The following is a 12,679-nucleotide window of genomic DNA, read 5'->3' on the forward strand; positions in this document are numbered from 1 at the left end:
CCCGAGGGTGCAGGAGTTTATTTATCATTTTCCTCTTCGACTCCAGATCCAGATTTTCCTCCTCACCCTGACTTCTAAGCAGCGCATCTTAGTGCGGCTGGAGCGACAGACCATCTTCATGGTGGAGCAGGAGAACTCCCTGGAGAATGCCGTTTCCTACTACCTGGGGGGCGTGCCCGTGCCCCTGCTGCCCGAGAGGTGACAGTCCTAGCAGAGTCATTGAAGGGGACAGGGTTGCTCTCTGAAGGGAGGAAAAGGTCTTTCTCCTGATTGCTTCAGCATCCTTCCGTGAAGGAGTCATGGGATGGGTACCGAAACCTCCCCCACCCCCTCCTCAGATCACTGCTCAGCCCCACAGCCATTCGTGTGCTAGCCACTGCGCCTAGGTGACTGCCCACCCTGTCCGAGCAGTCGAGCCAGTTCAGAGATTTGTCTTCTCCTCCTGTAAATGAGGCAGAAGTCTCTGTCCTGGTAATGGACAGGACCAGGGCTCCTTGCAGAGAGGAAGCAGGTTGGGCTCTTAGTTGCATCCTGTTTATTTCCAGTGACTTAACTTCGCTGTTGCCCTTTGCACGAGGTCATCCATGGACATCTGGTCACCCTACGTGGAGCTGACACGTGCTCCGGGCGCCATACATCTCCCCGGCCCCAGAGTAAAACCTTTCCCCTTGGAGCCAGGTCTGTCTGGTCACAGATATCAAAGCCGGAAGGAGCCATTAGTCTGACCTCCTGCGTGACACAGGCCTGTTAACTCAGCCACTTCCCTCCTTTCAGCTTGAAGGCCATCTTCCCCAAGGGAGGTTCGATCCGGGGGTGCATGAAGGGCCTGAAGGCGCTTGGCAAATACGTTGACCTAAAGCGCATGAATACGGTCGGAGTGAGCTACGGGTGCACCTCGGACCTCTTGGTAAGTGGGGCGCTTCTGTCCTGGTACCGTGCTGGGTAATTCTCTCCACTGCCCCTACGGGTCAGGCGCGAGGCAGTCTGCATCAATGGGTGCTGCCTGACCCTCTGACCCAGGAGGTACAGGCTGCAGCTGTAGAAAGGAGCCAAAGGAAACACTGCGGAGTCATGATCGTGATCTCAGTGCCGTCTGCCTCGCGGCATGAAAGGCCCGATTCTCCTCTCGCTTAAACTGCCGTAAAACAAGTACACCAGCAGAGACCCAGCCCAGAGGCGAGTCAGAGCGGCTCTTTGCAGCAAGTGTTGGTGCTGAGTAAACGGTTAGGAAACGCACACCGCCATGTGTGATGTACACACATCCCCATACCTGTGGTACTTACCTGGCCCCCACTACTACAGTGTCTGAGGGTATGTTCACACTGTGTAGCTATGCCAGCACAGCCCTGTAGTGTGGACGCAGCCTGTACCGACAGAAGGGATTTTTCCATCAGTGTAGGAACACCACCTCCAAGAGTGATGGTTGCTATGCAACGGAAGGGTTCTGTTGTCAACAAAGCTGTGTCTGCGCTGAGGGTTAGGCTGGCATAGCTACGTCAGTGATAGTGAGGAGTTTCTTCGCACCCCTGACTAGCGTAGCTAAGTCAAATTAATGTTTAAATGTCGACCAGGCCTGAGCACTGCACAGCCTTTACTGTATTTATCCTCACAACACCTTTGTGAGGTAGGGCAGTGCTGTTATCCCCATTTTACTGATTGGGAAACCGAGGCACGGATCGACTTGCTGTGGCTGCCTTGCTCACTTGTAATGGAGAAACGCCCTGTGATTGTGTTTTTCCTTCTCTGCCTCCTGCAGGTGGCCCGCTCAGTTAAATTCCACGGCCACGGCTACCTGACGCTGTCTCTGAAGAACGTGCCCTCGTTGCAGAACTTCTACACGGGCTTCAGCTTCCGAACCAGCCAGAGCCACGGCCTGCTGTACTCCCACTCCACAGCGGTAGGACTGCAGTGCACTTCTGCTGTTCCCCCCCGTCACAGCGGGGCCCGCACTTCACCTCGAAGGGGGCCGCACGTTTCTGAGCCCCGAGCCGCTTCTGTTTGAGGCTGCGGTTCGGCTGGCTCTTGCAAGTAGGGTTCAGTGAGCACGGCTGAGGGGAGAGGGACGCTCTCATGACAACAAAGCCTTCTGCATCCTGCTCACCCCAAAAGCCCAACCCTCATCCCCAATTGCTGCCTCACCAGAGAGGTGTGATTGTAACAGGAATCCCAGCAGGGAGCAGGTGAGCTCTTGCATGAGCTCAAGGTCTTTGGCTCGTAGTAACAGCTGAAGAAGGGATTTTCAGAAGGAGCTGTATTTCCTGGGTGTACGGCAGGAGGTTTCTGTTACTCTCTCAAAGAAAGGGAGGAGTTAGCTCCGGTGATGAGTGAACAGTGAAAGGGAAGGGGGCGGGGAAGGGTCTCTGTTTAGAAAAGCAATGTTGGTAGATCCTCTCTTGCCCCTTCCCCGTGCGTCTTTGGGAGCCACAAAATTCTCTCCAACCCCTTAGCACAGAGAGCTGGATTCTGACGCTTCTCCTGGAGATAGATTCCCCCCAGACATGAGGAGCCCTCACTTCCCATTCCACCTGGGGCCACGTCTTCCTGACTGGATGGAGGATCCCCCTTGCTGTGACATCACCCTGGTACCTCTGTGCCTGGCTGGGTGTCCTGGGAGGGAAGTCATGCCAGGAGGGCAAATGGCCGTTGATTCCTTGCAGTCGTTCGGCCGTGTCCAGCTCTCGTGCGAGGAGTTATTTTTTCCTTTGTAGGAAGGGAATTGCCAGGTGTCTCTGAAGAATGGCCGAGTAGTCGTGACAGTGCTGAAAACCGAACTCACCACAAAACATGCCTATGCGGACGATGCCAGCCACTACGTCGCCATCTACAGCAACGCCACGGGGTACGTTTCAGTCATCCCTCGTAGCAGCGCTGTCGCCACTGGTAGTAGGCACTGCCTCGTCGCAGCGTGCGGGGGGCGCCAGGGCCAAGCAAATCGCTAGCCGTGCTCTCATTGCAGGGTTCGGCTTTACATAGATGATCAGCTCCAAGGGCCCAAGCAGGGAGCCGATCGCTACAAGAGGCACAGGCGCCAGGAGGAGCAGATGCTGTTTCGACTGGGTGGTTTGCCAGAGGCCGGCGCTCTTAGCAACCTGATGGGCTGCATCGGGAATGTCTTTGTGAAGCGGTGAGTGCGGTGTGTCCCTGCGGTGCTGTCTCCTTAAATTGCCAGGGTGGTTAATTTGCCCCTTTTGTCCTTTCCCCTCCCAAATCAATCTGCTCATTTATCCCTTCCCCCAGTCCATCTGTAACCCTGATTCCCACCTCCTACACACACCCCTTCCTGATGTGCTGAGGTGCCCGACCCAGCTGGTGTTTGCTCACCTGCTCAGGATGTGCCACCCCGGGGCTCCCCCACAGTACCGGATGGAGACCTGTTTCCTTTGTGCAATAGGAAGTTAGACCCGCAGACGGTTGTGGACCTGCAGCAGAACACAGAGAGCTTCAACGTGACCATGAGCTGCCCATGGGACCGGCAGCCACAGCAGATGAGAGCGTCTCTGAAGAAAGACAGGCGGAAACTAAAGGTGTTGGACTCTCTTCCCGCTCTTCAGCTCCTCTGCTCCCATCTCCTAGCCGAGCTGTGTACTGGTGGCTTAAGGGTGCAGTTGGAGTCAGTGGCTGGAAATGGGGCAGGGATAAGGAACCTCCCCACACCTGCCTGCCGTTGTAGTTGTGGTTACCGTGGGTGAAACGTGGGGTCGTACTCTGAGCTGACATTAACCGCCTGGGTGTGGACAGCAGAGGAGCTGCCTTGCATTCCCTGACCCATTCAGTCCATCTCAGTTCTTCCCTGCTCCTGGCTGTGTCCTCCAGCCGAGGGCACTGCACCCCCCGGCACTTGGGCTGCATGACGGCATTCCAAGGAGCCCACTCTGCCTTCCCAGGCCCTGCTGTGTCCCATGGTCACCCAACGAGGGGCACTGGTGTGGGGGACACTTCAACTGGCCTGGGACTGTGCCTTGCAGAGTCAGTGCCGCTCTGGGATTGGTGATTCCATGTTCCCCAGGGGGACGCTCCCCAGCTGTGAGTTGGGCGGCAGCAGTTTTAGGAAAGGGAGCGGGGGTAATTTGGGGTCTGTATGAAGAGGCAGTAGAGAGAGACTCAATGCACCTTTGCGAAAAACAGAAAAAAGCAAACCAGCTCTTCCCTCTGTGAGCCCAGATAATCCAGAGCAGGGGTGGCTCTGGCTAATATGGGCCCCAGATACAAGGGTGACAGGCACAGGGTAGATGCATTGTCTTGCGTGTGGTGGCAGACAGCGCCCAAGTCCTCCACAATGGAGCCGTTGCTTTCCTTACCCAGACCCTTTCTTTTCCAAATTGTTCTCTTGTAGGTGCCAAGCAAGACTGCATTGAAAGACCATAGGCATTACCAGGACAGGACCTGCCAGTTACCCAGGCACCCCAAAGCCGCTAAAGGTGCCTTCCGGTTTGGAGGATCCTCCACGAGCCATGTGGAATTCGATGATATCCCAGCGTCCTTCCGCGAAAGGTAAGTACGCTGTGTCTGCCCTGTCTCCATACACCCAAACCCTGCTCCACCACCTGCCGCAGAGGAGTACGGGCTGGTGATGAAGACACCGGGCTATGAGTCAGGAGTTCTGGGGACTGGCCTGGCTCTGCCATAGACTCCCTGGAGGGAATTGGGGGCAAGTCACTTTGGCCCAGATTGTTAAAGGTATTTAGGCGCCTAGGCACTTTTGAAAATGGCACTCAGCAGTGGCACCCATCTGCATCTTTAGGCACCTAAATCCCTTTAATAGTCTGGCCCTTAAACGCTCTGTGCCATAGTTCTCTGGATAACAGGGATAATTCTTAACCTGCTCCGTGGGGCGTGTGAGGGTTGGACGCTCCTGGCAATCTCAGTTGGAAAGTGCAGTAGCAGGGGGCATGGTGGTGTTAAGCTCTAGTAGCAGAGGTTTGGGGGGGGGGGGGGAGGGGAACTGTGACACTGAACAGCCCCTCTTGTTCTGCAGGTCCCACTTCTCCATGGACGTCAGGCTGAACTCATCCAGTGGGCTGCTGTTTTACGTGGCCAGCAAACTGCAGGGCTCCTTCATGGCCCTCTTCGTCTCCAGTGGCCGCTTCGTGTTCCTGGCAGATTTCCATGGGAATAAACTGAGAATGCGGAGCAAAGACAAGTACCATGACGGCAGGTGGCACACAGTAAGCAGAGGGACCGCTGGGCTGGTACTTGAGAGGGCGAAATGCATGGCACGCAAAGCTCCCTTTTCTAGCCTTCAACTAACCCCTTATTGCCCATTCCGCATCTCAGAGCAGTGCCACTGAGGGGCAGGAATTGCACCCACGATGGGGTGGACAGCAGGAAACAGTTTTGTGGCCTCTTCTTTTTCTTGCGTCGTTGAGGCGAAGGTTGTTTTTCAGGTGGCAGCTGTTTGACGCTGCCCACGTGGTTATAATCACCACCCATCTGGCAGAGGCGTGGGGTGTCTGTAGAGAGTAAAGTGGGTGGCAGAAGGGTCCTGTTTTCAAATGGACGGTCTCCCTTTCATCGCTGCGATTGGTGGCTACGGTCTTGCACCTCTGACAACCTGATGGGGGTGCTAATCAGAGCCCTTCTGAATCATGAACCACATCGATTCTGAGGCCAGAAGGGTTTAGTTGCCTGACCATTACAGCCTCCAGCATGTCGGAGCCTTCTCTCCCTTCCCAAATTTAGTCTGATTCTTCTCCCTCGCCAGAGCTGGGCTTTCCAGCTGGACCATGGGCATGGGTAGAAACAAACGGTTATGGCTTTGAACCCTGCTTACCACGTGGTGTGTAACGCTTGCTCGTTGCAGGTCTTCTTCGGCAGGGACGGGAGCAGGGCTCAACTGGTCATCGATGGCCTGAAGGCTCAGAACGGCGTGGTGGCTGCCGCTGGAGACTTTCTGGCCCAAAGCCCGTTTTATGTGGGGGGAGCTCCTGCTGCGAAAGCCAAGGCTCACGTTCCAGTAAGGACTCCTGGTGCCTGGTCACCCCATCCCGCCATCCCAGCTCACTGCAGGAAGAGCTTTTATACCGGGTGTCCTCCCTTGTCCAGCAAGGGCAGGGGACACTGCCTTCCCAGATGAGTCTGCCGAGGGCGTCCATCTGGCTGGCAGCCCTTGGAGTCCCTTGGCTAGTCCTGGCCTCTCCCACTGCCACCGCATTGTGCAAAGTGGTAAAAGTTGCCAGGCAAAAATTAAACTAACGCAGCTCTGGGGAGAGTTGCCCAGATTCTCATTTGTACCCAGCCCTGCTAGGAGCTGGACGGCGGGCACAGCGCGCACACACCCTTAGCTTAAGGCCCCTCTTCCCTGTCAGAACGGCATAAAGGGGCCAAGGAGTACCAGCCCACATGATGCCCAGGCATCCATGCTGTGCTGTTAGATTTGCCAGCTGCCTTCAGAGCCATGAATCACTCGCTGCTGAGTTTCCCGGGGACGCGCTCAGGCGCTGATGGAGCTGTTCTCTGGGGGCTTCGTTCCCTGCTCCAAGAGGTTGCAGAGGACAGTCATAGGCTCTCTGTCTGCAGTGCTCAGTCTTACCACTGTCCCGTCCCCTCATTCCACGGGCATAAGGGGCTCTTGGGAGGGCTGGGGCCTGACCAAACCCAGTGCAGTCAGTAGAAGGGCTTCTTTGAGCATCGCTGGGTGCTGGATCCAGTCCTTAGCCAGGAGACGTGGGCTGAAGGGAATGGCTGTCTGCTGTGATGCGGGGAGGTCTTTGTCCAGCTGGGGGGTTGTTCCTTTGTCCTGTCAGGGGGCCTAGAGCTGCAGAAGAGGAGGCTGCAGAAACTAATCCCAGGAGTGGCTGGTGCATTGGAGGAAGAGCCCTCCAGCCCATTTATTGGCCACATGCGTTTCCCACCCACGTCCTGTGCCGACAGGTAATGGACCAGGCCTGCGAACGCTCGCCAACCCTGGCCCTCTCCCTCTCTCCCCAGGATACTTCTGTCCCCAGTTTTAGCGGCTGCCTGAAGAACTTGAAACTGGATGGGAAACCCCTGGGCTCCCCCTCTCGCGTGTTCGGAGTGACGCCCTGCTATGAGGGGGCTCTGGAGAGCGGCATCTTCTTCGCTGCAGAGGGTGGATATGTGACTTTAGGTATGGGACTAGCTGGCTTGGCCCTGGGCTCCCTAATGCCTTGAACCCTCCCTCCCCATGGTACGGCCTGGGTGGGTGCTTTCAGCCTGGCCCTTCACCTTGGGAGGTACCCATAGCCTCCCCCTTCCTGATGGCTCCCGTTTTCCCTTCCAGCCGACTCTGTGGCGATGGGTCGGGACCTGGAGCTGAGGTTGGATGTCCGGCCCCGGAGCGCCTCTGGCCTGATTTTCCACGTGGGCACGCAGAGAAAGCACTACCTCACTCTGTACGCAGACGACACACAGGTACCTCAGTGGGGCACGGCTGGCCGGTGGTAAGTGCTGGGGGCTGGTTGGTGCGGAGTCCCATGGGGTACAGATGTTCACAGAGTGGCCCTTTGGTGCAGGGGGCGAGCCTAGGTGCAGCTGATGGAAATCCTGCCTGACCGGCCGGTCCGTCCTGCCCATTTCTAGCTCAGATCCTCTGGCGCTGCCTGGAGGAGGCAGCCCCTGCTTCGTGCTGTCAGCGCACACGCAGAACAAGGGCTGGCTGATCAACTGAGCCAATGGTGCGTTCCTCCCTTCGCCTGCCCCCAGCTGTGTCCCACTACTCCCCTGCCTGCCTGCCCTCATGACTGGGAAGCTTCTTGAACAGATCTCTTGTTGCTCTCATGCCTCGGGAGGGCTGTCCCAGGACTCGTCTTTGGAAAAGCTTGTCCCCGGGAGGGCTCCTTAGCTAAGGTAAGGAGTAAAATCGGCACTTGGCCTTCACCCCAGGGAGAGGGAGCCAGAGGGGAGATGTTCTAGTCACGTTACTTAATGCCCTTCTGGACGGTGCTCAGATACCACAGGGATGGGCCCTTCCCCCACCCCTCGCATTCCAGCGTTAAGCCCATAAGAGGCTCAACTCGGCTCTGTTGTTTCATTAGGTCACAGTGAAAGCAAACAGCGGGGCTGGGGAGTTCTCCACGTCGGTGGCCCGCCCGTCACTCTGTGATGGCCAGTGGCACAGCATAGCAGGTGAGATGGCAACCGGTAACCAGCCACTAACACTTGTTGGGCAGGATTTTCCATCCTGCCACGGGGCCCTAGGAATCTCGGATTTCCCTCTGCTGCTCTCCCGCAAGGTGGACTGCGGTCAAGGCTGCAGGCGCAGCTGGAAAGAGCTCAGTGTTCAAAACACGCGACTGCTCCCTGTATTAGGAAATCGGTGGCTTTTTTAAGGCCTCTGACAACCGTGTCCGCTTCACTAGTGCCCTTTGTCTGAGGATCTCAAAGCCCTGTACAAACAGTAATTAAGGCTGTCACTGGGAGGAAGGGATTAATTATTTGATATTATTAACGCCGCTTAACAGATGAGGCAATAATGAGTCACAGCCAGTTCAGTGCTTTGCACTGTCGCAGAACACATTAATAACAGACCTGAAGAGAACAGAAGCAGGTGTCCAGATTCCCAACTCCCTGCTCTAACCACTAGCTACACTGCCTGCCTTAGCAGTTAGCTCTTACAAACCCTCTCTTTTGTTACGGGCAGTCTCCGAATGCTGCAGTGAGACTCTATGGCTGTGGTTTTCAGAGGGGCTCCGAACTGGGGCCAGATTTCCAGGGAGCTCTGCTCCTCTTTAGCACTGTACTGAGTGGTCAGAAGAGTTCAGCATGTCGGGCGGATACAAGGACCTGAAAATCTGACCCCGTGTCTGTGTCTCGGTAGCCGTCCAGAGCCCAGCTCCCTCTCCCATAGCCGTGTTGGTTCTCAGCTGATGGCACCGTGTACAGAGTCCTGGAGCATCTCTGCTCGGTGCCACTCCTCTGCCCGTCAGCGCACCAAAGCGGGAGATGAATGCTGCACATCTCATGAGTCCCGTTGCATTTTGAGCCAAGAACTGCTCTCTGGAGCCTCGGCTGTCTCCTGTAGATGGACTCACTCTGAACTAGCCCCATTTCCAGCAGGAGGGGTGCATGCTGGCCAGGGGCAGCATTGTTCTCTGCAGTGCTCTTGGTTCAGTCTCCCCACCTCTCCTGGCTGGCTCAAGTTGCAAGTAGAGCCGGTTGGAGCATTTTTGTGGTCGAAATATGCTGCTTGGCTGGAGCCAGTGTATCAATTTCAATGATATTTTCAATGGGAAGGTTCCGGGGGGACGGGCTCTCCAGTCACTTCCACGGGGGGGCCTGAATTGAAAACCTGACCCTTGTGAGACAAAAACAGACCTTTCGGCACTATTCTGTGTCGCAAAATCATTTGAAAGGTTTTTGGTTTCATTTGGAACAAAAGCACATTTGAAAGCTGCCGCGAAGCTCTGGCCAGCTCTAATGGGGAGATAATTGCGCTGACTTTGGTTTCTTTCTAAGTCATCCAAGGCAAACACGTGATCCAGTTGGACGTGGACACAGATGGAAACTACACGGTGGGACCCAGCCAGACTCGCTCAGCGGATACCAAAGAGACGCTCTATCTGGGGGGCGTGCCAGGTGAGTCAGAGGAGCAGTGACTCACTGTAGCCAGAGAGCTCCTGCTGTCAGATCTTGGTCCCGAAAGGTCTGAATTTCTCAACACCCAGTGGCCCGTACTGTGTTCCTGCCATTGCCAAAGGGGCTCAAACTATCTCCCAAAGAAGTGGCTGGTCCTAGAGCACTTGGCCTGGAGCTAATAACCCCTCAAGAGCTCAGCTTGGGAAGAGGTGTGTAAGGCTGCCGGGGTGTATTCGGAGCCCCCAGTCTTGGTATTTCGTGGGATTGAAGATGTGGGAACAGGCCATAGATTGTTACCTGTAGAGCTCCCAACAGCCTCACGATGAGAGCATGGTGCTTGCCTGGCCCCCAGCTGCTTTGGTTTACTCCGGAGGGAATTCTGTGCCAAAAAAACTAAAAATTCTGTGCACAATATTTTAAAATTCTGCAAATTGTATTTGTCAGTAAATAACTGTGGCTCCAGCATGGCAGTGGGGAGCACAGGCCACTGGCTGCACTGAGGTGGGAGATCGCCCTGAAGCCCCCGCCTCCCCTGGTACAGAGACTCTAACACAGCGCTTCCCGTGCTAACCAGCCCCTTTGTGCCTCTCTGCAGGAACTGCCACGCTGGAGGCTGCTTCGCCGTCCCTGCTCACTCCTCTTCCCCATTACGTCGGCTGCATAAGGAATCTGGTGATAAACCGGAACCCCGTTGACCTGTCACGAGCTGGGACTGTCGGGGGCTCGGTTGGCCTTACCGGCTGCCCCGTGATTTAAATAGTGTAAAGCCTGAACTATGAAAAGCTGCACTACCCGCCAGGTGCCTTGCTGGGCCTAGACACTAAGCCTGCGATCTCTTGTAGCCTTGACTAGCAGCTGCCAGAGACACGGGAGCTCCAGCAACTACGGTGAAGCCGTGGAGGTCCAAACCCAGAGAGGGGCTGAGCCTGCAGCTCCACACTCTCTCTATCATCTTCTTATCCTCAATTGGTTTTGAGTATTGGTGCCCCCTAAACCCCCATCTCCAGTACGTAAGTGTTAGACACAAGCCCCTATTACCTGGGAGCCATGGCTCTTGCTGCTTAGAACAGCAGCATATAAGGAAGGTGGGTAGAGTGCACAGCAGCTGTACATCACCCCCAAGCTCCCCCTCTGTTCACGTCACCTGACACGGGGTGTCCCTGCTGTGGGTGTGGGCTGGAGACTTTAAGTTACAAACTATTGTCAGAGGAGTAAGAACAGCCTTCGCTAAACCTATCTCAGCATGGTAGTGGGGCCTGCTGTTGCTACTGAGATCGCCTCACCGTAGTAAGGCCATTGGGATATGCTTCAAGGAAACACCCACTGAAAACTGGAAGTACACCAGTGTGTGTTGCCAACTTCAGATAGTGAACAATACAAAGATTTCTTTAGAGATAAGTATTAAAAAGCTAAAGCTGATAGGTGTTAAACACACAATCACACAGAGCATTATAAAACTCATCTTCTCACTGGAGGAAGAGAATCTTGTGGTGTCCTAAAGTTTAAGAGAATCAAGATTTGTATGCACAGAGCCAGGGGAGGAAAAACAGTGAGTTACTTCGACCCTCTCTGGCTCTGGACTTGATCCTGCAAAGTACTGAGCAATGGCTGGAAGTGCTGATCCCTCTCAAATCCCTTTGCCTTCAATAGGCATGGAGGGCACATAGCACCTTGCAGCCTCGAGTCTTCTGCGCAACTCTGAAAGCGCCTCACTCACCTGAACCAAAACATACAGTGCCCATATCATCTGCTCCCTTGTGAGGGGGCAGCAGCTGTGCACCCCCTGTGGTCTTCACAGGACCCAGAGGGTAAGCCTAACATGAACATATGGGGATCTAAGGGGGTTTAAGGCCACGTTACGGCTAGGCATGATCTTAGCACTACATAAGAAGAGACCAAAATAACTGCATGTTCAGTACTCCCCCTTCCACCTGCATGTTTTCCTACGGATTTCTACACTTCCTGGGTTTGCTTTGGATTGACTTGTCAAGCAATTAGATTCAAACATTCTACAACTAAGTTAGGAATTCTGCTTAGTGGTTGGTTCATCTTTGCAAGTGCAGCTGAACAAGGTGCATCTCCACATGCATGCGCAACATTGCCAAAATACCCAAATGTTGATACAGCAATTGTCCTTTATGGCACTCACATGTAGCTCCCCACGTAAAGACCTCTTGTATGAAGACACTGCGTTTATTTTAGAAAAAAAGATTTGTCATAAACTTGCCAAGCTTTGCTCTATTTGTCACTTTGCCCTCTCCGACCCTTCTCACGTGTGGCATCTTTATTTCTAACTTCCATTATAGTGCAGCTTTCATTTAAAAACAAAACCAGTTTTCCCCAAGCCACCTATAGGTCACTTACATATGTCATATATATATTTGTGTGTATATATCTAGTCACATGGGGACAAAATCTTGCTCCTGAAATGGATTTATAACTTATATCAATATGATTTTTTTATGATGGGGTAAATATTGTAAAATGGGCTTTTAACATGTCTTTTTATTATCTTTAAACAAATATAATTATGACCCATTTTTAAATTGTAGTATTAAAGATGGTCTTTGTAAATCACTGGTACATATTTTTGAGTCAAATAAAATTTTATGTTCTCTACTCTTTGTTTGAAGAGCAAGGATGAGATTTAAGCAGCAGCTGGATTCTTTTCTTTTGAAGGGAAGGAGCAGGGATTGTTCAGCAGGAGAAACAATCCAGTTCAGCTCATGAACATAAAAGTAGGTGATTGCTGGGGCCTGTGTGTGACAACTTGGACCCTAAATAAAGTTAGCTCCTAGGAGGACTGCTTACCAATATGTGCTAAAGCAAGTCGCATTGGAAGTTGTGTGTCATAATTTACAACCTCCAGTCTTGGAAACAGCCTTCTAATAACTAATAGTGGAGTAAAAAGAAGACAGCGTGTGCTTTTAGACTTCCTGGCCAGGTCACCATTGAACATGGCTCTCTGGAGGCAGTTGCCTGTTTTCTCATGAGGCCTGGCTAGGATTTATAACTTAGTCTCAAATGTTAAACATTTGAGGTTCTAGCTCATTCCATAGTTTAGTGTGAGGCAGTTAGGACTCTAGTAAGCATGGATTAAGAGTCTCCAGTGTAAGGTCTAATGTGCCTTAGATTATATACTGCA

The 12,679-nt window shown here is 53.6% G+C and overlaps 1 protein-coding gene across 3 annotated transcripts in view; it reads left to right on the forward strand.

The window, feature by feature from the left end:
* LAMA5 (laminin subunit alpha 5) overlaps window positions 1-12,153 on the forward strand; it is a 163,278-nt gene extending 151,125 nt beyond the window's left edge. For all 3 annotated transcript variants that reach the window (XM_024199016.3, XM_024199017.3, XM_024199018.3), the window contains exons 67-80: window positions 47-198; window positions 775-907; window positions 1,757-1,897; window positions 2,709-2,839; window positions 2,957-3,124; window positions 3,392-3,524; window positions 4,334-4,491; window positions 4,976-5,165; window positions 5,801-5,953; window positions 6,928-7,087; window positions 7,241-7,371; window positions 7,995-8,085; window positions 9,415-9,534; window positions 10,130-12,153. In XM_024199016.3, the coding sequence (XP_024054784.2) occupies window positions 47-198; window positions 775-907; window positions 1,757-1,897; window positions 2,709-2,839; window positions 2,957-3,124; window positions 3,392-3,524; window positions 4,334-4,491; window positions 4,976-5,165; window positions 5,801-5,953; window positions 6,928-7,087; window positions 7,241-7,371; window positions 7,995-8,085; window positions 9,415-9,534; window positions 10,130-10,290 (2,022 nt within the window). In that variant the 3' untranslated portion in view covers window positions 10,291-12,153. The remainder of the gene's footprint in view (window positions 1-46; window positions 199-774; window positions 908-1,756; window positions 1,898-2,708; window positions 2,840-2,956; window positions 3,125-3,391; window positions 3,525-4,333; window positions 4,492-4,975; window positions 5,166-5,800; window positions 5,954-6,927; window positions 7,088-7,240; window positions 7,372-7,994; window positions 8,086-9,414; window positions 9,535-10,129) is intronic.
* The last annotated feature ends 526 nt before the right edge of the window (window positions 12,154-12,679 follow it).

This window comes from Terrapene carolina, unplaced genomic scaffold, assembly GCF_002925995.2.
Source record: "Terrapene carolina triunguis isolate 2854851 unplaced genomic scaffold, T_m_triunguis-2.0 Scaffold130, whole genome shotgun sequence".
NCBI lineage: Eukaryota > Metazoa > Chordata > Testudines > Emydidae > Terrapene > Terrapene triunguis.